The sequence below is a fragment of the Dendrobates tinctorius genome, unplaced genomic scaffold (genome assembly GCF_039654945.1).
Source record: "Dendrobates tinctorius isolate UK_male_01 unplaced genomic scaffold, ASM3965494v1 ptg000020l, whole genome shotgun sequence".
NCBI classification, from domain to species: Eukaryota; Metazoa; Chordata; class Amphibia; order Anura; family Dendrobatidae; genus Dendrobates; species Dendrobates tinctorius.
The window spans coordinates 37,977,577-38,001,500 of NW_027361688.1; the positions used below are offsets into that span (position 1 = coordinate 37,977,577).

The 23,924-nt window shown below is 42.9% G+C and overlaps 1 protein-coding gene across 3 annotated transcripts in view; it reads left to right on the forward strand.

Moving 5' to 3' along the window:
• The window catches only part of RNF130 (ring finger protein 130), a 270,925-nt gene that overhangs the window by 181,867 nt on the left and 65,134 nt on the right, over positions 1-23,924 (forward strand). For all 3 annotated transcript variants that reach the window (XM_073568006.1, XM_073568008.1, XM_073568007.1), the window contains exons 6-7: positions 5,863-5,959; positions 23,464-23,668. In XM_073568006.1, coding sequence (XP_073424107.1) covers positions 5,863-5,959; positions 23,464-23,668 — 302 coding nt within the window. The remainder of the gene's footprint in view (positions 1-5,862; positions 5,960-23,463; positions 23,669-23,924) is intronic.

Below are 23,924 nucleotides of genomic sequence, written 5' to 3' on the forward strand. Positions count from 1 at the left end.
CTCTGAGACATCGGCTCTGCTCATATGGATGTCAATGATAAATGCAGTGTCTGTGCCTTTCTATCATTTCCTCCGGCCTCCGAGCCCGGTACCTAGTAATTACCAGCATCCACATTCCATCCTTAATTTCTTCCTTTCTTTCTATAAACTCCAATCACAGTGATCATTGTATACTTGGTGGAGTCGCTCTGCAGGGACTGTTGACTAGTCTGGAATTACGGACAGTGGGACCGATGAGATTTTGTCTTGAGAAATGTCGGTGTTTAGGAAGCCAAGTTGGTGCTGAATTTGGAGAGAACGTTTTACACCCTGGTTCATAGTATCTCTTCAGGATCTATAATGATGTTTGGAGGTAAAAAGGGTAAAACATGGACTGAAGGCTTCTGTAGAGCAGCTCTGTTAGATGCCTGGTTAATTGAAGAAAGGAAGAACAAGATTTCTTCTGAGAAGCGGGATGGCCGCCTGATTGATCTCCGCTCGTTGCTTGGCTTCAAGTGTAGAAAGGGAACGGGAGGAATGATTGCTGTAAAGAAAGGTTCTGCGTGCGGTCGCTGTGCATAGTCACTTCTTTTGATCACTTGTCTCATGTATTTCTCATTACGTGTGACATCCTGTATCTGTGATATAAACTACTGCACCGTGAAGACACTTTTTCTGCGTCCTACATTTGTTCTGCCGGGAAAAATTGTCATCAAGCTTCCTGTCGTGCTTAGAAGATGGAGTGCCAAGTTTTGTCTTATTTTTAAGTGAAACTCTCCATAGATGGAATGATAAAATTGAACAAACAGCTATTGTTTGATTTTTTTTTTTTTTTTTTTTAATTTCACCCTACGTCTATGGGGTCAGCAAAACATTCTACGATTAGTGGCCAGCTCTTTGTATTTGGTGATTGCTTTTGGTTGTCCTCTTGACCACATTTGACCTTACCACATTTATGAAAGGAGTTTGCCAGCACAAAATGACTGATAAAACCACACTCTGATGCTCGGTGCAACCATGGCATGGCCGAGCAGGTGAGAGCATCTTCCTATCTATTTAGTTTCCATCTCTCTCCACCTCATCTTCTTTGATTGACCACTCTGGGTATACGAGAGCCAAAGGAGGTTGGAGACAAATGGGGAAACGAGGAGGTGGCAAGGTGTTTGGTCTCCGTAAAGGTGCAACGAGTGCCTGCGATTGGTTTCAGCAGTCAGTTTGTGCTGACAGATTCCCGTTAAGCAATGTCCGTCTTCTTGGTGCCCAGATAGAGAATCACTACCGTAAGGGATTAGAAAGCACATATGTGTCTATGCATCTGACCAGTGTTTACATTGGGGGACCAGATTTTCCCCTAAGAAAATAATTCTAATCATATATAGCTCTTCAGTGATCAACATCTTGATGATAATGAAAGATGAGTAACATAAGTGCAGAAGTCTTATTTATTCCACATGAAGGCCACAATCGGTGTGTTCCCTGTGCTGAGGACATTAGAATGATCGATGGTGGTTTTCATTAAAAAAAGGGCATCTGCACCATGATGATTACTCATGTAGTAGAAACTTTTCTTGCACTAATCAACAAATTTTTTTTACAAAAGTAATTGTCTGAGGACAGCTTTATTTGCCTAAAACTATATTTTTGCCACTTAAGAACATCCAGTGGTAATGAAGTAATGTAAGGATGGAGTTGTCAGCAACACAGAAGGGGATGGTTGTCAAAATACTTTCTTAGCCCGGCCATAAACAGGACGTTCAACTCCAGCAGTATTCACAAAAATGTATTACCAAGATGCAGTGGTTACAAAAGGCTGGTTACACAAGTCGAAATTTCACGGTCTAAGTATAGACTGCCGATTATTAGGCTGTTGAGTTGGGGTCAAGAGATCCACGGTCGGTTCCGACATTACGTACTTGGACAGTGAATACCTAGCTGCAAGCTACTCCTTTTCTGTATAATGGCCTCTGATTTTGTGATGTCCTTCAAAGACGCTCGTGGAATTGAAATGCGCCTGCGATAATTTTTAGTCTACAGGTGGGATGGAGATGAGTTGATTATAGAACACGTTCATCTGGACTTGCACACTGGGAAGCTAGGGCATTTGTCTTGTGTCAGAGGGAGGGGATGGAAGGGTTGTGTTGGATGTCCTTCTAATAGTGGCCATTTTTAGGATGGAAGCAGTGGTGCGGTCAGGAGACTTGGCTGCAAAGGTTGTACAGCTTCAGAAAGAAAGAAAAAGGGGGTACAACGTTATTAGTAGGCTGCCCAACCCCTAATAGAAGTAATTAAAGAATACAGTGAACTCTGTAGTCTAGACTGAGTATGTATCATAGAAAATGGCCTAAATTGTAGAAGTTCTTTGAAAGGTTTGAGGTTCATTTTTGACCTCCGATTATAAACAAAGATGCTTACGTCCCGTGGCAGCAACTGGTGGTTTTGGAAAGGGCATGAAATACAAACACAAATTATGGTCAACCCCTTTAAATTGAGAAAAAAATGAAATACTGGACACTTTACCAGACTTTTAGCCAAGCTTATTTTTTTTATACAAGTCTTTAGAATTTTGACCAGCCTTATGGCAGAAGACTTTGCGTCCTACTAACGCACAAAACAGTTTCCCACGACCGAAGTCCAGCTTCATTGGCAAGCTTGTTAAAAAGGAACCGCAGAATCCACAACAAAGTGGACAACAAGCTGAGTTAATCTTGTCTCTCACAAAGAAAATAGTTTTCTAAGATGAAACACACTGATATAGAAGGGTCTGTATTAGAAACTGTTTAGAGCGACGGAGCGCTGGGTAGTCAATGGGAAACAGAGCCTGGTCGATAATATCTAAAAGTCATTATGTCTGAAAGCCATTTATAGATCTCCTGATTATGAACTTGGTGAAATAAAAGGGAGGTGGATCTGTGCATCCAGTAAATGGCAAAATGTCAGCTTAGTTTCATCTAAGTTTCTATTAGTCTCTTGTGTAGCATCCAATTCCTCGGCTTCTACAGAGCCGCAGGCGTATGACGGCAATCATTATTTGTTAGTATGAAGTTTGTTAAAAACCGTGTTGAGGTCTTTCATGTCAGCACTTCTCCAGACAAACTAAGTATGTCTCTGCTGTTCTACTCATTATTGAAGTGAAAGGGGTTTTTCCATACCTTTTTACATTTTTTTGAAAACCACCCAAAATAGAATAAAATATTAATGGAAGTTGATGCTCACTTTTACCGACCCAACACCATTCCCTTTCCAAAGCTCCTGGGGTCCCCTGCCAGTCTGTGTGCTACTTGCTACATGTAAAAGTTTGGGCACCCCTGGTCCAAATTACTTTTATTGTGAACAGTTAAGCAAGTTGAAGATGAAATGATCCCTAAAAGGCTTAAAGTTAAAGATGACACATTTCCTCTCTATTTCATGCAAAAAAATAAAAAATATTTTATATATATTGTGGCAGTGCTAAGGGTCGTGTAATTGATGGGAGATATGTGTCTCATAAATGGCTTATCTCCATAATGTAAAGCATACTAGATATTGTTTTTGTTTGAAGGACCTGTGGTGAGGTCACAGTCAGGTGACCAGTCAGCTGCTGGGAACGTGGGTGTGGCTACAGCCTTATAATGTGACCTGCTCCTGAACCAGGGAGCTGTATGTGGGGAGGACTACACCTCCCAGCATGTGCCGAGACTCGCGGTCTGAGTCTGCAACCACGAACGTTTGTTTGTTTGCCTTAAGCTAGAGGATATTTTTGGTGATACGCTGTTTTATGGTTTATGACAGAAATAAACCTCATGAACTTTGGAAGAACCGGTCTCCTGATTGTCTCCCGCTGCACCTGAGCGAGTCACATCCCTACAATATATATATTTTACATTTTATGAACTACAAAAAGGAAAATAGAAAATAGTCAGATACAAAAGTTTGGGCACCCTGCATGGTTAGTGCCTAGTTAGCACCACCTTTTCGAAGTATCACGGCTTGTAAATGCTTTTTGTAGCCAACCAAGAGTCTTTCAATCTTCATCCATTCCTCCTTGGAAAATTCTTAATTATGGTTAGAATCAGTCATTGGCTGCAGGAAGACATGTAGGTCATAGGAAGTTGAATAAAATGATACCTTAAAATCTGCGATCTGATGTATTATTCCAGAGAAATACACTTTTTAAGAAAAAAAAAATGTAAATGAGCTGTTACGATCTATGGGCCAGACATAGATCTCCCTGAGACTGTCTACAGAGCTTATTGTAAATGAAAGAGGGCGTTACCAGTGTGAGATGTGTAGATTAGGAGAGCAGACTGTCAGTCATTACATGTCTCACACTGGTAACGCCTCCTATTTATAATAAGCTATGGGGGAAGATTCTCCAGGAGACCTATGTCCGGCCCATAGATCTTAACAGCTCATTTAGGCTAGTTTCACATTAGCGTTTTTTTGCGCAGCGCATCGGGCGCATAAAAAACGCAAAGAAAAACGCAAAACAAGCGCGCGTTTTTTAACATCATGCGCACGCTGATGCGTCAAAAAACGCAGCGTTGCTTGCGTTTTACATGCGTTTTTGCATGCGTTTGCGTTTTTTATGCACATGTGTTTTTAGGTGTGACATTTTTTCCATTGTCTAGAGAACATTCTAGACTTGTTTAACTCAAAAACGCATGCGCAAAAAAACGCAAGCGTGCGCAAGACCATGCGCACGCATGCGTTCCCATAGACTTCAATGTGTTGTTTTTGCGCATTCCGTGCGCAAGCGTGCGCATGCGTTTTTTTGCCGAGACAGGGCGCTCCAAAAAATGCAACATGTTGCATCTGGCGCGAAAGACAAAAAAACGCATGCGCACGAAAACGCACGTGTGCGCAAGACCATGTGCACGTCATGTTAAGCATAGGTGCGCATGCGCACTGGTGCGCACGATGCGCTGCGCACAAAAGCGCTAATGTGAAACCAGCCTTACATATAAAAAATGGATTTCTCTGGAATAAGAGATTGAATCGCAGATATCAAGGTATTATTTTTAATCAACTTTCTCTGACCTGCATACCCATATAGACATCTTAGGAGGGTTGATCCAACTGACAGATTCCCTGTTAGTGGCCAGACAATTTGTTTAAAAAGGGTTTTCACATAATGAGAAATTAACCACTAATTTCATAATTGTTGGTGGTCGGGCACTGGGTCATTCCACCATTCACGAGAATAAAGGTCCTACGTCCAACTGTTTGAATAGAGCCGCAGTCTTGCATTGCTACTGCTGGACTGTCAGATACCTGAGCTGTGTACTCGGCTGTCTCCAGCCATTACAGGTACTTTGGATGGAGCGGATGAAGTATGCCTGTTTTAAGTATTCCTCCTCTAAAACTTTGTGATTGTAGAGGTCCAGGAATCAGACCTCCACCACTCAGACACACATTACGCATTCAGTGGATACGGGACAAGTTGTGACTATTAGATTGCCTGGTTTACAAAAGCCGTTTTCAATAGTTTATTAATAATTTGAGTTAAAGAGGACCTGTCACTTCCTATAAATATTTCTTACCTGGTGTGAATGCCTCTGTTCTCCTAGTTCTGGCATGTTGGCGTTCTTGGTGCCTTCTTTCCTGAGAAATGGCTCCCACTTCCCCATAAGCAAAGCTAGTCTTTTTATCCAAGACGATGTGGTTCTCGGCTCTTTTCTTTGGTTGCCTCTTTAAGGACCGCTCCAGTGCTGCCTTTCTGCTGTTGCCCCTGGTCTTTCTTTACATGTCTGCATTACCGCTGCAACCCGTCACTGGGATCTGCAGTCTTGTGCCCTTCCCCTCCCGAAATTGACCTCATTATTATGGCACCATGCAATAAGGTCAAGATGGTCGATTGCTTTATCTGAAAATTTCAACAGGGATTTCTTATTTTTATTTTTCTAGGCATGTATTCCACAAAGTGTGCGTGGATCCGTGGCTCAGCGAACACTGCACTTGTCCTATGTGCAAGTTGAACATATTGAAGGCCTTGGGAATAGTGGTAAGTCGTGCGATAAGAAATGGCGAAGCATCTTATGTCTCACATTTCTCCTATGGTTCTGCACTATACTATGCAAGTGATTTTCTGACCGTCTGTCACACCAGTAGTAGCCTGCAAGAACACTGGTAAGGCCTGTTTCACACTTCAGTTGTTTGACGGCAGTCAAAATCCGTCGTTTTTGGAAAAAAACGGATCCGTCATTTTTTTGGGGGGGCGGATCCACCTTTTTTTAGACTTGCATTAGCGGCAGATTTTGACGGTTTGTCATCCGTTGCATCCGTTTTTTGACGGATCTGTCATAATTTTGGCGTCCCCTGTCTGGAGTGGACGGACAATGAAACGTTTTTATCTCTCTCGCTCTCTCTCCATCTCTCTCTCTCTCTCCATCTCGCTCTCTCTATCTCTCTATCCATCTCTCTCTCTCCATCTCTCTCTCTCTGTCTCTATCGCTCTCTCTATATCTCTCTCTATCTCTCTCTGTCTCTCTCTCTGTCTCTCTAGCTCTGTCTCTATCTGTCTCTCTGTCTCTCTCTCTATCTCTGTCTCTCTCTCTATCTCTCTCGCTCTCTATCTCTCTCGCTCTCTCTCTACCTCTCACTCTCTCTATCACTCTCTCTCTGTCTCTTTCTATCTCTATCTCTCTCTGTCTCTATCTCTCTGTCTCTCTATCTCTCTCTGTCTCTCTATCTCTGTCTCCATCGCTCTCTCACTATCTCTCTCTCTGTCTCTCTATCTCTATCTCTCTCTCCATCTCGCTCTCTCTATCTCTCTATCCATCTCTCTCTCTCCGTCTCTCTCTCTCCGTCTCTCTCTCTCTGTCTCTATCTCTCTCTATCTCTCTCTCTATCTCTCTCTCTATCTCTCTGTCTCTCTGTCTCTCTATCTCTCTCTAGCTCTCTCTATCTCTCTCTCTCTGTCTCTATCTGTCTCTCTATCTCTCTCTGTCTCTCTCTCTGTCTCTCTCTATCTCTGTCTCTCTATCTGTCTCTCTCTCTATCTCTCTCTCTCGCTCTCTATCTCTCTCTCTCGCTCTCTCTCTACCTCTCACTCTCTCTCTATCACTCTCTCTGTCTCTTTCTATCTCTATCTCTCTCTGTCTCTATCTCTCTCTGTCTCTCTATCTCTGTCTCTATCGCTCTCTCACTATCTCTCTCTCTGTCTCTCTATCTCTCTCTCTGTCTCTCTATCTGTGTCTCTCTATCGCTCTCTGTCTCTCTTTCTGTGTCTCTGTCTCTCTATCTCTCTTGCTCTCTATGTCTCTCTCTGTCTCTCTGTCACTCTATCTGTCTTTCTCTATCTCTCTCTGTCTCTCTATCTGTCTATCCATCTCTCCCACTCTGTCTCTATCTCTCTGTCTCTCTCTGTCTCTCTATCTGTCTATCCATCTCTCCCACTCTGTCTCTATCTCTCTGTCTATCTCTGTCTCTCTATCTCGCTCTGTCTCTCTCTGTCACTCTCTATATCTGTCTCTCTATCTCTCAATCCATCTCTCTCTGTCACTCTCTATCTGTCACTCTCTGTCTCTATCTCTCTGTCTCTCTATCTGTCTCTGTCTCTCTGTCTCTATCTGTCTCTGTCTCTGTCTGTCTCTATCTGTCTATCTCTCTCTGTCTCTTTCTCTCTATCCATCTCTCTCTCTCTGTCACTCTATCTCTGTCTCTATCTCTCTCTGTCTCTAGCTCTCGCTCTCTCTCTCTGTCTCTCTCTCTCTCTCTCTCAATGTCTCTGTCTCTCTCTATATCTCTCTCTGTCTCTCTCTATCTCTCTCTCTCTCGTGATTTTTTCCGGGCACCGCGCACCCCGAAGATTATTAATCAATTTCTCAATGTCTACAGCGCAGCTATGAGGCATACAGGTAAGACCATGCGATTACCTGTATGCCCATAGTAATAGATAAAAATCATCCAGGGGGGCTGACAGATTCCCTTTTAAGGTGACACTGGTCAGATTTCAAAAATTTGGCTTGGTCATTAAGAGGTTAAAAGAGTGTCCATTTATTTTATACCATTAATAAATATAGGCCTTCCTTGTATAAACGTGGGTGTTCTTACATGTTCGTAAATAGCGGCATTTTGTCAGATATAATGTGGACCCCATGTCTTTGGTGGAGCGCCTTTTTTGTGTATACAAAGCCCCTCTGGGGTTCCTATGGCGGGCAAGGTAATGTAATTCCGATACTTGAGTTTGTTGCTGGCACTGAAGCAGGGCACATTTAACTACACAGTTCCTTGTGCGTTTTTTCCCGACATATCATGCGGCCAGCGGTGAATGTGGATCTGGCTGACGAAGCATAAGAAGAAGTAAACAGGTGGAGAGCTGGACAGACAGAGAGGCCTTTACAAAATCCAATATTGGCACAAAGGCCCTTCAGTGCCGTGAAGGATCCCTGAGACCTGTTGAGACATAGTGCTTAAGAGCAAAATTATACAGCACTTGTTCACAAGAGGCGAGAGGACAAGCTGTTTCCTGCAAAGATTAGCAGCCATCTACATGTACCCTGAAGGATTGCAAGCGTGGATGAAGGAGACCAAACGCCAAGTGAGGAGCTTTACAACCTCCCCCTAACAAAGTCTGCAGAGCAGGGGCAAAAGGTTGGAGATGAATGATACGTACAACAGCGGGACAGATTCTGTGAACGCGGAGATGATCCATGGACAGAAATGACGGTCTCTGCTGGGTGTTTCCTTCTCATGGTTGATTGTACTCATCGGCCATTTTTATCCTCCCTTTAGTTTGCTCCATCTCAAATAGGGTCAGTGAATCTGTGTCCCCATCTATACCCACTGGGTGAAGTACTCTTGTCGACCATGTCGATTCACACACTGTTTTGCAAATCCAATTTTGTTAACTGATGTGTGTCTGCCAGGCTGTAGGCAACATGCATTGTGGATGGACTGTAAATTTAATGAAAGAAGTATCTGGAGCTCCGTAATGCTGTACTTCATTCTGCGTGCGCTGTGTTGTTTTTCCAGGCTGCGCAATATTTCGGAGGTAATGTAATCTAGCAGCAATGGTATTAGGGGAGAAAATCATGGCAATACCGAATCTGATTAATAGATTCTCCTGGTGCTTTGGTCACTGTGAATGGAAAGGTGGCACACTGGTTCAACTCTGTTTCAAAATCTTATATAAGAGATGGAGATGTCAAGCATGTACAGCCACCTCGTCATTTACTGCAGCCTTGGCATCACGCGGAACTTGGGAGGTGGCGCACCCCATACTTGATATAGGTGGATGTGGGATAAATAGCAATCATGTCCCATACAAAGTATTCATGTCCTATACTAAGTACCTATACTAAATCATATCCTAAACGAAGTACTGTTGATGTGTAAGATGATAATACCCCTTTTAATGGTTATTTCTATCTTGTAAGGTTATGCCATAGCCTTAAAATGAAGGTCCCACTCGCCTGAATGGAGCGGTGTTGTAGTTCCGCTGCACAAGTGTCACTGTAGAACCTATAAAGTAGTGCCCTAGCACCTTCACTCCCCGGATGGATGGGGATCCCATAGGTGGTCCTCCTCCCCCACCAATTATAGTGATAGCGTAACCTGCATTTATGGGGCCAACTGCAGGCATTTTTGGCCGCAACATGGCAGCCATCACTTCTAGCCATATCGTTCGAGCATTTTCTTTTGAAATGACCTAGGTTGTCAGCAACTGTGAATTTGTTGAAAAGTTCTATTCAGCCGTTTCTGAGTTAAATCTTCCAAGGTGAAAGCTGGGTGATAACCAATGTCGGACATTACAGCACTCTACATGGGTAGTCACTGAGCTTCCCTAAAGTCTAATATTGGAAATAGTCATGTAAGATGCTATGCCAAACCCATATCGCCATCAGTACAGTGGCAATAGAGGAGTAGCAGCACATGTGACTCCGCCGGTCAGGGCAGACTTCAGTCAGTGCTCCTCAATATGAATTCTGCTGTCATTTTCTCCCGTGACCTTGGGCATGTTGCTTTACAGTGTTTGCCTTAGGCAGTTTTCTTCTCCTGAGATTTGACAGATCCTGTGTACCGAGCTGAATAGCTATCCATAGAAACAGAAGCTGATTTTCTGATCTTTGTTTTTACCTAGCCTTTATAACATAGGTACATGCAGGTGCAATATGAAGGTAACTGCCCCAAAACTCTGAAGAAAATACATCTAGTCCAAGTTACCTCCACATGTGGGTCCTGTTCAGCACCTTATTCTTATCACAGCCAATGAATAGGCAAACAGGGTTTATTTCGTGCTGCCTAAACAGTATTAACCCATCGAGACACGGACTTCACGAGACCTCTAAAGGTGTCCTACAGTATCTGGCACCATGGGGTAAGCAGCAGACCTGAACATTTGGAGGTGGGCTGAGGTCAGCACAGACACTTTGACCAGTTTGCAGAGATCTTTCTAACATAGCCAGCATTATTTTTTATTTTTTTGTAGCAATTTGTGTTATGCTGGGATCACACCAGACTGGATAGCCATTGACCCCACACACATCAATGAATCTTTAGTGTCAATAACACGGCTGGTTCACCGGTTGATCTTTGAGGACTATTTTCGGCTCTAATAACTTCAGACCAGCAACACCCCACAAAAGAAGATGCTGTGACTCTGTTGTATTACTATTACAGTCTTACCCATGATTGCCATTTAGATCCTTATGCTTCCAACACATCACGTTCAATCCTTGACATGTGCCATGGTCACCTTACACCAATCCATCAAAGCAATTAATGAAACTGCTGAGTTAGAAGTTGCATCGAGAAGCTGGTTAGTGGTCATGTTCTGGACCGGCTCTAGGTTTATTCAGGCCATGGGACAACATAGACGCAGTGGGCTCCTCTACCTTTTCGATTTTTTCCTCATCACCAACCAAAGATCCTCAAGTATTTATTTCTCTATTTACATAGTTGGATGAGAGAGTGTTTTGTTATGTGACGAGTAGTGGTTTTAAAGGACATCATAGTGTTTTTTTTTCTTCTATATTTTTAGTTCGGATAGTCGTGTATGCGGCAAATATGTACAGTACATTTTTTATTTTTTACATGTTTACTTTCCAGAAAAAGTAGTATTTTGAACTTTTATATATACTGTAAGTAAACCACTTGTCCTATATCAATCCATATAGAACATGGAAGAGATCCCACAAATAGAAAATGCAATAAAAACTATAATTTTATTAGAGATTATTAAAAACAGGAATAAAAAAAGCAGAAAAAAAACGTAATAGGGGAGACCAGATAATATATCCAGAGGGCCAACAGTGGTTACAGCTCAGAGTAAAGTAATATTATAAGGTATCAAATAGCCACTCATAATCAGTAAAGATGTGAATGATGAATAGGTCTATGTGGAAAAAATTCAGACCAAGAGCCCTTCAATACAATGAGACAAAGGAAGACCCCCCACAGGATAAGCAACAACTGGACAGCACACTGGTAAAGAAATCAAATGCATAAGGCAAAAATAAGAAATCATCACTATGCAAATCAAAATATATTACTCTTGGTTATGGTGAACCAAGAGTTAACCACGGGGGGGCTATAAATTAGCCGAAACCAGATAGACTAGGGTCAATATAGTAATGCCTATAACCTAAATATAAATAAACACCATGTAAAGAAATGATGTACCTGTGGAGACTGTGCTTCTGGCGTCCCCTCACCCCTCAGCTTCTTCCGGCTCGCCCCTGTGGTGAGGAACAATGCGTGGAAAGAAACAATTGTCTTTGATAGACACACCCTTTCAGACTTCCAACATTTTAAATATTGCTGTCAGCATTAATAGTGGTAGCTCCTAATCTTGGGATTTAAGGGGTTTTCTATGTGATTTCAGACTTATGAATCCATCCAGCGCACACACTGTGCGCCGCGGGGGTTCGCCAGTTTGCGCAGGAATGGCAGCGATGTATGTGTTATGCATTCTCACGGCCAGAGCGTATAGAGTGAGACACCCTGTTCTGTCCAGCCATATAATTGCTGTCTAGAAAGTCATTTTTGTGTGTATTAATCCTTCATATATTTCATACTGTAAGGTAACAGCACCACCTGCTGGCCGTTTAATGCGTAGATTCTAGTTTAATTTGCAATGTATTGTGGGAATTGTTCCTGTTACATCTAGTGATGGGCAGTCCGGCTCTTTTTGGTGATCCAGCTCTCACGGCTCCGCTCACAAAAAAGAGCCGGCTCTTTTTCAACTCCTTTTGGATCCTAAATGGATCCCTATTGTATATGTTATGGCGTCCTAAACACCGCCCACCTACCGCATAAACCCCGCCCACTCGCTAGGAACCAATTAGAGTGCTTAGTGGGCGGAGTTTTGTTCTGGTGGGCGGAGTTACGTCTTAGTCCCAGTGAGAGCCATTCAAGGATTTTAGTGGCTCTCACTAGGGTGCCGGCTCCCATCATTCACTGCGGGGAGTCGGCTCTTTGTGTCGGATCGTTCGCAACCGACACATCACTAGTTACATCATAGTCTTGTTTATGACACTGTGAGGGGAACAGCAGCCATTATCCCTCCATATGTCTTAGGAGAAACTACATTTTTCGTGTTCTTCATGCTTCTTAAACAGCCTGCTCTAAGCATAGTTGGTAAGCACTATCTAGGTGTTATAATCCTGTGTTTATAACGTTGTTGTATTAAATAGGTAATCATCAGATATGTATTACCCCATGGTACTTATGTATTACCTCCTGGTACCTATGTATTACCTCATGGTACCTATGTATTACCCCATGGTACCTATGTATTACCTCCTGGTACCTATGTATTACCTCCTGGTACCTATGTATTACCTCATGGTACCTATGTATTACCTCATGGTACCTATGTATTACCTCATGGTACCTATGTATTACCTCATGGTACCTATGTATTACCTCATGGTACCTATGTATTACCTCAGTTACTGTGTATTGCAGACGATCTGTATTTTATGCTCTGTGCAGTTATATATTCTGAAATGCTCCTGTTATTGCATTCTATAGTTTCACCCTTTCCTGTCACATCTGCAATCAATAAAAGAAGGTTACAATTTTACAGCCTCTTTTTCTTAAAGAAGACAGGGGGTTTAGCTACATGTCTCATTGCACACCCTGCTAACGTGTATGAGGACAGTATAGTGAAACAACTGCTGAGAACAAGCTCAGAAGATCCGACGTAACAGAGCCCGCCATTATCCAAGAATACGGTTATTACATACGGATATTGCAGCAACCTCTTAACGGTCGGACCGAATAATCGGACCATACAGAGCCCGCCATTATCCACGCAGAGCCGACAAAGGGATATCACAGCGGTCGCCTAACTGTTGAATCATGTCTCAAGGACAAGCATCCTCTTTCAAGACGAGATCACGAGTTGGTTCCTCCAAGACATCATCCGTCAGCAATGCCGACGCTATTGCCCGTGCAAAAGCTGAAGCGGCAAAAACAAGAAGCACCTTTGCTGAGCAAGAGATAGAATTGAAACTACAACAAGCATCCCTGGATGCGGAAAAAGCGTCACTGGATGCAGAAAAAGCACGCCTTGAAGCAACATTACAGAAACTTGTTATTGAAAAAGAAACAGCAGCTGCCATAGCAGAAGCAGAAGCCTTAGAAGCTGCCGTATATTCTGACGACAAACACAGCAGACGCAGCAGTGTGCTAGGCCTACAGCAAGTTACTCACGATCCATTGCAGCGTACTGCAGAGTACGTCCATCAGCATTCCAAATCAAATGACGATCCAGACCCACAGGCGAAGACAGAGCATTTTGTCAACAAGTCAAGCCAACCAGATAATTCGGACCCCCAGAAAGCCAACTATCAGTCTCCCTACAAAAAGCAAGGAAATACACATTGGGATGATACTTACTACAATAATCTTTCTCCAGAACAGAAGATCCGGAATCTGTCCCGGCTTAAAGAGAATCCCTTCGCTTCAGAAAGGTACTACAGCAGTTGGACCAAACCAGAGACATCTAACAGGTATGATCGCACAGTACACATGTACTCTGACAACACTCCATCAGCTGTCATCAGTGCCAATCAAGCCACAATGGACTTTGCCAAGTTCCTTGCTTGACCTGAGTTAGTCACTAAGGGACTTGTAAAGTTCAGCGATCGCGCTGAAAACTACAGGGCTTGGCGAGCCTCCTTCAAAAATACCATAAGAGACATAGATCTATCATGTAATGAAGAAGTGGATCTCTTGGTAAAATGGCCAGGAAGTGAGTCTGCCGAACACGCAAAGAGAATCAGAGACATTAATGTAAATTATCCAGATGTCAGCCTCAAAAGAATTTGGAATAGACTTGATGAATGCTATGGCTCAGTAGAGGTTATAGAAAGTGCCTTGTTTAAAAGAATAGAGGACTTTCCTAGAATAGCGAACGAATTATTGAAAGCTCAGAGTATTAACTGACTTGTTAATGAAGTTGTGTGTAGCAAAAGCAGAAGGAGATCTTGTGGGGTTGACATATCTCGACACTGCTAGAGGTGTGAACACCATAGTTTAAAAACTCCCATATAACCTGCAAGACAAATGAGTTACATATGGTTCTAGGTATAAACAGACTTACAATGTACCATTTCCTCCATTCAATGTGTTTGTAGATTTTGTCTCAGAACAAGCAAAAATTAGAAATGATCCTAGCTTTGATTTCATGCTGTCATGTGCCAATAACTCTGTTAGTAAACCTCGTAGAACAACTAATATAGAGGTCCACAAAACTAACATTTCTTCCACAGGTTCAGTTCGCAAAGAGTTCAGCACCGGTCAAGGAGAAGACAAATCCAAGGACCCAAGCAGGCAGTGTCCCCTACACAAGAAGCCACATTCCTTACTTAAGTGCAGAGCTTTCAGAGAAAAGTCATTAGAAGAAAGGAAGGCCTTCCTTAAGGAGAACCGCATCTGCTACAAATGCTGCTCTTCAACATCTCACTTCGCCAGGGACTGTGAGGTTAGTGCAAGGTGTACCGAATGTGACAGCACCGAACATAACTCAGTTCTACACCCTGGACCATCATCGGATGCTTTGCCCCAAGAGCATAGCGGGGAGCTGAATGACTCAAATACTGACACTCCAGCCATTACTTCTAAGTGTACAGAAGTTTGTGGAAATCTCATAGGAGGCAAGTCCTGCTCTAAAATTTCCCTAGTGAGAGTCTACCCGGCAGACGAAAAGGACAAAGCCATCAAAGTATACGCAATTTTAGATGATCAGAGTAACAGGTCATTAGCCAAGTCTGCCTTCTTTGATAGTTTTAACGTCAGAGGACCCAGTGCCCCCTACTCTTTGAAAACTTGTGCCGGTATAGTAGAGACAGCTGGTAGGAGAGCAACAGGCTACGTAGTCGAGTCTATAGATGGCCAAATGCGTCTGCCCTTACCAACCATATTGGAATGTAACCAGATTCCTGGCAAAAGGTCAGAAATACCTACGCCTGAAGTGGCATCGTATCATCCTCATCTGAAGCGTATAGAGCGCCTGATTCCTAACCTTGACCCAGAGGCTCAAATAATCTTGCTCCTATGGAGAGATAGTCTACAAGTTCACAAAGTTAGACAACAGATCAATGGCTCGCACAATGCTCCATATGCTCAGAGACTCGACCTTGGGTGGGTCATTGTAGGAGAGGTCTGTTTAGGAGGTGCACACAAACCGACAGTGTTTAACAACATGTTTAGCAGGACTCTCGAGAATGGACATCCATCTCTCCATCAACCATGTGAAAATCACTACTTCATAAAGGAGTTGCTACAGAGCATTTCAGCACCAAGTATCTTAGCGAGTCGTGCCAATGATGATTGCATTCAGAATTGCGACCAAGATCACCTTGGGTGTACGATCTTCCGCAAGACCAAAGAAGATAATAGTACAGCATTGTCATTTGAAGATAGACTGTTCCTAGAGATGATGGAGCAAGGAATGGTGCAGGACAAAACGAAGAGCTGGATTACATCTCTACCCTTCAAGCCTCAAAGACAACGCTTGCCTAGCAACAGAGAACAAGTTTGCAAACACTTTGTCTCCCTCATGCACAGCTTCTGTAGTAGACCAAAGATGAAAGACCATTTCTTAACCTTCATGGAGAAGATATGTAAGAATGGTCATGCAGAGTTAGCACCTACACTTCAAGACTTTGAGAACCACTGGCACCATGGTAAACACGTCCACACAGCTCTACAGCTAGAGCAGTCGGAGAGTATGGTTGTCCGGGCTGTATGGCGGGAGAACTGTGCCAAAGAGGTCGACTGTTTGGCCAGTCAACAACCAATACCAAAAGATAGTGTTCTGAGGAAACTCGGAGCAGCAAGAGAACTGCGACTCTCTTCCAACTTGGATAGGAAGGACGTAGAAGAATACCTAAGTGTACATGGGTGGACTTGGACTTTTAACCCACCACATTCTTCACATATGGGAGGTGTATGGGAGTGAATCCTCAATTCAATATTCTTACAGGAAAGATCTGCAAGACTGACACACGAAAGCTTGACAACATTCATGGCCGAAGTGTCAGCCATCATAAACGCCAGACCATTGACTCCAATTTCCAGTGATCCTGATGACCCAACTGTTCTCACCCCAACCCTGCTGCTTACGCTGAAGACCGACCCTAATTGCTCTCCACCTGGAGAGTAGCGATGGAGACAAGTACAGAGTCTCCAATGCCTTTTGGGACAAGTGGAAAAACAGTACCTGCCTACTCTGCAACAGAGGAGAAAGTGGCAAACCAGCAAGCCTAATCTCCAGCCTGGCGATATAGTACTAATGAAAGACTGTCAGTCTCGGAGAAATGAATGGTCATTGGGTCTCATTACCCAGACATTCCCAAGTAAGGATGGAATCGTACGTAAGGTGGAAGTAAAATAGGAAAACAAGGCGAGACCAAATTTTTCCTCAGGCCAGTAGGGGAACTCGTTCTGCTGTTCTCGTCCAATAAACACAATAGTGACGTCGGCTGACGTCAAGCGGGGAGTGTTCTGTCCAGCCATATAATTGCTGTCTAGAAATTCATTTTTGTGTGTATTAATCCTTCATATATTTCATACTGTAAGGTAACAGCACCACCTGCTGGCCGTTTAATGCATAGATTCTAGTTTAATTTGCAATGTATTGTGGGAATTGTTCCTGTTACATCATAGTCTTGTTTATGACAGGGAACAGCAGCCATTATCCCTCCATATGTCTTAGGAGAAACTACATCATTTGTGTTCTTCATGCTTCTTAAACAGCCTGCTCTAAGCATAGTTGGTAAGCACAATCTAGGTGTTATAATCCTGTGTTTATAACGTTGTTGTATTAAATAGGTAATCATCAGCTATGCATTACCTCCTGGTACCTATGTATTACCTCATGGTACCTATGTATTACCTCATGGTACCTATGTATTACTTTATGGAACCTATATATTACCTCATGGTGCCTATGTATTACCTCATGTTACTGTGTATTGCAGACTATCTGTATTTTATGCTCTGTGCAGTTATATATTCTGAAATGCTCCTGTTATTGCATCCTATAGCTTCACCCTTTCATGTCACATCTGCAATCAATCAAAGGTTACAATTTTACAGCCTGTTTTTCTTAAAGAAGACAGGGGGTTTAGCTACATGTCTCATTGCACACCCTGCTAACGTGTATGAGGAACAGTATACACCCACTGGATCTCCGCCTCACTAGAAAAATAACGATATTCTTCCCTGACTTCCCATATTTTAAATGTCAAACCAAAGAACAGTCATGAAAACTAGTACTACTTAACTATAATGTGGGCAGTTTGGTTTTAATTAAGATGTGCAGCATTTGGCGGATACCCCAATGAAGCTAAACAGACCCCAATATAAAGGCGTACGTATGATGGCTTTTATATCCGTCATGCAACAAATGCAGTTTGCAACAAAGCTGGTGGTAGTTCAGGTGCCATATTCCTATAATGATGACAGTTCTGGTGATGTATTCATGTACTGATGGTGGTTCTGGTCTTATGTTCCTGTACTTATGGTGGTTATGGTGACACCTTCATGTAGTGATGGTTGTTCTGGTGCTGCAGTCATGTACTATCGATGACTCTGGTGATGTTTTAACGTAGCGATGATGGTTCTTGTGCCTGTGTTTATCACCAGAACCATCATCAGTACAAGAATCCATCACCATAGCCATCATCAGGACACAGAAACTGCACCAGAACCATCATCAGTAAATTAAAGGTCACTAGAACCACCATCAGTGCTTGAATACATCACCAAAACCAACCTCAGTACATGAATACATCACAAGAGCCACTGTGAGTAAATACATGCAACACCAGTACCATCGTCTGTACATAAATACATCACCAGAATCACTATGAGTACATGTATACATCACCAAGCTTAGTACAGTAATCAGTTGTAATGTCAAGTCAGGCCAAGATACTTTTGTATCTCATGAATTTACAACTCCCAATATGTCCTTGACAATAGTAAGGAGATGGGAGTTTTTGTTATCAGTCATTATCAGGCTGTGGACCATAAAGGAGCCACGGTACTGATAGGAGGTAGTCCGTATCAGTAAGTAAACATTTACATCCAGGTACCTTATAAGTGACATCTTCTTCGAGTAGTCTTTCTTTTTGTCTCATTCTTGTCCAGATCGCATGGTGACTGTTCACATTCACAGCTCTTCTCTGCAGACTTCCTTCTTCTCCGGTCTTCTGCAGCACATCCTGACACAGTACCTTTAAAAATAACAGTGTTATTAAAATGCCTTACAGACGCAAACACAATTGAGTGCGGGGAAGTGACGGCCGGGACGCAGGCAGAGAGGGGTGAGCAGTGTCAGTGACTAACACTGCCCCCTGTGTGCCATCACTGTGCTGAATGCCTGTGGCTGCAACATTCAGCAATGTCGAGGGGGGGGATTCTCTGAAATGATCTACCCCCCCCAGGATAGGCACGAGGTAGCACCCTGGACAGCTTCCTACCCCTCGTCACGGTCCTGACTGTAAGTGTAAGGCGGATGTTGCCAATCAAAATGTGGTCCCTGGGTTCCAGCACTTTCTCGTTCACTTAATGCCAGCTATGGTCATGTTGTCAATCGCGCAAGCACAGTGATAGTGTGACGCAGGTCCTCCCTGCACAGTACTATAACAGTGTGAGCCATTTAGGGGTTTTCTCACTAAGGAAAAACTTTATTCATATTCCCTATTAGGGCATATCAAAATGATAGAATGACTCCCCGTCGAGATCATAGTGTGTAGGCCAGTGGAAAAGTGCTGGCTAATTTGATATAAGTTCATTTTTTCAACTTTTTAACACCTCTCTCTTCATACTACAACACTTGTACAGTGGCCACATAGGAGTTGTGCAAAGTCACAGCTAGAAGGGGCATACATCCTATCAGTGGTTAACTGTACATAAATAATCACTATGCCAATCTGCTGCTGTTGTCCCTGATATCAGTACTTGCAGTCAACTTTCTATAGCGAATATTTTAGAAATTTAAAGGGAACCTCTCAGCAGGATATCGCCTCACCTTCCCAATACTATGCCTCCAGCTTTATTCTCCGCCCATCGCCACCTTCTCCTGCCTCCTCTGACAGCCTGTAAGCTGTGTGACTTCAGGCAAAGGAGGCAGCGCTGAGTGAGGAATAGAGCTGGAGTGACGGAGGCCTCATTTATTTTTATATATATATATATATATATATATATATATACACACTCACTGGCCACTTTATTAGGTACACCTGTCCAACTGTGTGTTAAGACTTAATTTCTAATCTGCCAATCACATGGCGGCAACTCAGTGCATTTAGGCATGTAGACATGGTCAAGACAATCTCCTGCAGTTCAAACCGAGCATCAGTATGGGGAAGAAAGGTGATTTGAGTGCCTTTGAACGTGGCATGATTGTTGGTGCCAGAAGGGCTGGTCTGAGTATTTCAGAAACTGCTGATCTACTGGGATTTTCACGCACAACCATCTCTAGGGTTTACAGAGAATGGTCCGAAAAAGAAAAAAAATCCAGTGAGCGGCAGTTCTGTGGCCGGAAATACCTTGTTGATGCCAGAGGTCAGAGGAGAATGGGCAGACTGGTTCGAGCTGATAGAAAGGCAACAGTGACTCAAATTGCCACCCGTTACAACCAAGGTAGGCAGAAGAGCATCTCTGAACGCACAGTGCGTCGAACTTTGAGGCAGATGGGCTACAGCAGCAGAAGACCACACCGGGTACCACTCCTCTCAGCTAAGAACAGGAAACTGAGGCTACAATTTGCACAAGCTCATCGAAATTGGACAGTAGAAGATTGGAAAAACGTTGCCTGGTCTGATGAGTCTCGATTTCTGCTGCGACATTCGGATGGTAGGGTCAGAATTTGGCGTAAACAACATGAAAGCATGGATCCATCCTGCCTTGTATCAACGGTTCAGGCTGGTGGTGGTGGTGTCATGGTGTGGGGAATTTTTTCTTGGCACTCTTTGGGCCCCTTGGTACCAATTGAGCATCGTTGCAACGCCACAGCCTACCTGAGTATTGTTGCTGACCATGTCCATCCCTTTATGACCACAATGTACCCAACATCTGATGGCTACTTTCAGCAGGATAATGCGCCATGTCATAAAGCTCGAATCATCTCAGATTGGTTTCTTGAACATGACAATGAGTTCACTGTACTCAAATGGCCTCCTCAGTCACCAGATCTCAATCCAATAGAGCATCTTTGGGATGTGGTGGAACGGGAGATTCGCATCAGGGATGTGCAGCCGACAAATCTGCGCCAACTGTGTGATGCCATCATGTCAATATGGTCCAAAATCTCTGAGGAATGCTTCCAGCACCTTGTTGAATCTCTGCCACGAAGAATTGAGGCAGTTCTGAAGGCAAAAGGGGGTCCAACCCGTTACTAGCATGGTGTACCTAATAAAGTGGCCAGTGAGTGTATATATAGTCAATGCAAGAAAGCGGACGGCACCGCTGTTACCATGCTAAGGTCCGTGGCTGGCAGCAGGCGGAGAGCTCACATCCAGGACTCCCGGGTGCTTGACCTCGTAGCAAGACGAATGTAGTTTCCAAGAGAAAAAGGTCGCACTCAGCGGGATAATGATGAATGTTTATTGACACTGAATTACATGTCACGTCGGAGATGTGAAGGAGAGTGTGTCAAATGGCTGACTACGGCCGTTTCACGCTATTCGAGCGCTTCCACTCGAGCGCTCGAATAGCGTGAAACGGCCGTAGTCAGCCATTTGACACACTCTCCTTCACATCTCCGACGTGACATGTAATTCAGTGTCAATAAACATTCATCATTATCCCGCTGAGTGCAACCTTTTTCTCTTGGAAAATATATATATATATATATATATATATATATATATATATATATATATATATATATATACTAATTTCTCAGTAATGAAGGAATGGACTGACCATGTAAAGGTATTGCTAGACTTGTCTTTGAAAGAGCTACATGCCCACATAATTAGTTTGGGGGGGGAAATCCTGCTGACAGATTCCCTTTAAGAGTATACAGTGAGGCCATACAAAAATGAGTAACTTTGTAGATGATCTTATTCTGACACCTGTAATATAGCCATGGCTGCATTCACAATTCTAAAGACTTCAGTGCTGAAATCCACCTGAATTGCTTGCTGGCATAGTGTCTACTGTATACACCTTGTCATGTGCTCTCGCGATTCATCGTGTCAGTAGATAATATGTGTTCGCGCTGAGCTGGCACGTATGATTCTATCTGTGATTTTAATATGACTTCGGGCTAGCTGTATAAATGACTGCAATACAGATATGATAAAAAAAAAAATGTGAAAATATATTTCTTTGTATCTTGCTGTGGTGGTTGCACCAGGCCCCCGCCGTCATGTGCCTATGACTGGGAGGTTGTAATGCCCGCTCCAGTCATTTCTTCTCCCCATAAGACCAGTCTGTGGCTTGCTAAAAGCAATTCTATTTTGAGAGCTTCTCGGATGAGCTTGCAGAGGATAAGAGTACTTAAACTATCCCGCACACATCAAAGCCGTGGAAGGCAGCAGGAATATATTAATGCCAGAGCACCACACTGAGGTGGCACGCAGGGCACGTCCGGGAAGAGGGGAAGCAGATGCAATGAGGAACCAAATAGCAAAGTTGAAGCTGGCTGGATCCTCTGAGTGTTCCTAGTCCAGAGTCTCTTCCCTGTATTTCCAACATACACGACCAAAGCTTCCAATCCATAAAATGTTTTACAGTTTTAAAAAGTCACTACTGATTAAAACAAAAATAATTTGTGGTGGTTGGTATCTACTAACAGCAAAAATAAAATATTAATAACTTTCACTATCAGAAGCTGGGTCTTGTGATCTCAAGCTTGACAACCAGTCCAGTACGTGCGCCAATGTTTACACAGGATGTCAGTCTCTAACTTACTGTAGACTACAAGATGACATCGACTATCAAATCCCTCCGTCTGCTTGTGTTTCCTTCAATGCAGCCAAGATATGTGATGACTTATGAAACTTTCTTAAAAAAAAAAAAAACAAACCCTGACTTTTCTGTTCATAGCAACCAATGAGAAACTTTTATTTTGTATTCTGTGATTGCTTTTTCCATTTTATAAATTTGACTTATTTCTGCTTTACTGTATATAAGGGGCAGAGATATATTAGGTGAGACGGACTGAGGCTGGATCATAGGATACACTAAGATTGCTGTAGGCTTCACATAGATACAACGAGACTCTGCTGTATACATCACAAAGGATACACTGAAATTGTACTATATACTTAACATAGGATACACTGGTACTGCTGTATATACATCACATAGGATACACTGAGATTGCTATATGCTTCACATAGATACAATGAGACTCTGCTGTATACATCACAAAGGATACACTGAGATTGTACTATATACTTAACATAGGATACACTGGTACTGCTGTATATACATCGCAGCAGAGACTGGGACTGCTGTATGTGCATAACATAGGAACATAGGATACACTGAGATTGTACTATATAAGTAACATAGGATGCACTGGACTGCTGTATATACATTACAGCGGAGACACTGGAACTGCTGTATATACATCACAGTGGAGACACTGAGAATGCTGTATATCCATCACATAGGATACACTGAGATTGCTGTATACTTCACATAAATACACAATCTGCTGTATACGTCACATAGATACATAGACTCTACTGTATACTTCACATAGGATAAACTAAGACTATATCACATAGGAGACACTGAGACTCCTGTATATACATCATGTAGGATAGACTGGGACTCCACTACCTCTAGGAAACACTGGGCATTTGTGGGTATCCCTATTGGAGGAAATTTTTTCCAACTGTCGGTAAGTTTATTACAATGCACAAAATTATACCTGTAAGAAATACAGATTTGGTTTTGCATATGCCTTACACGTCCCATGTACATGTTTTTATTTGCTGTTTACAATTTATTTGTGTTCTTTTGTATCTTTATGATGGGCATTTCTGAAAAAAATAATTCATTTTCATCTTTTTTTTCCCCCCCCAGACTAATGTGCCATGCAGCGATAATGTAGCATTTGATGTCGAGCGACTCACCAGGAGTCAACCAAGTTCACGGGGAACTGCACCAAGTGACCCAGTCGATGATGGATCCCTGATTCTGGAGTCCCTACGCTCTTCTGCAATATCACAGCTCCCACATGAGGGGGAGATCACTCCAAGGACAGGAGAAATTAACATTGCTGTCACAAGTAAGTCAGTACTTGACCTGTCTTCAGTTGCTTCTATTAACATGCTGGCTGCCATATTTGTTATTGAGTCCTCAGAAGAGGACTATCAAGAATCCATTGCTGACCATATTGTGGTTTGAATACGCTTAGTAGGAGATATTTCTACTTAAGAAGAAGTAACACTCATGTACAGAAGACAGGAAATTCATTTATCATTTTATGATCGTGGGAGTTTGACCTCTAGGACCACATCTGATCCTAGGAATGAAGGAAGTAC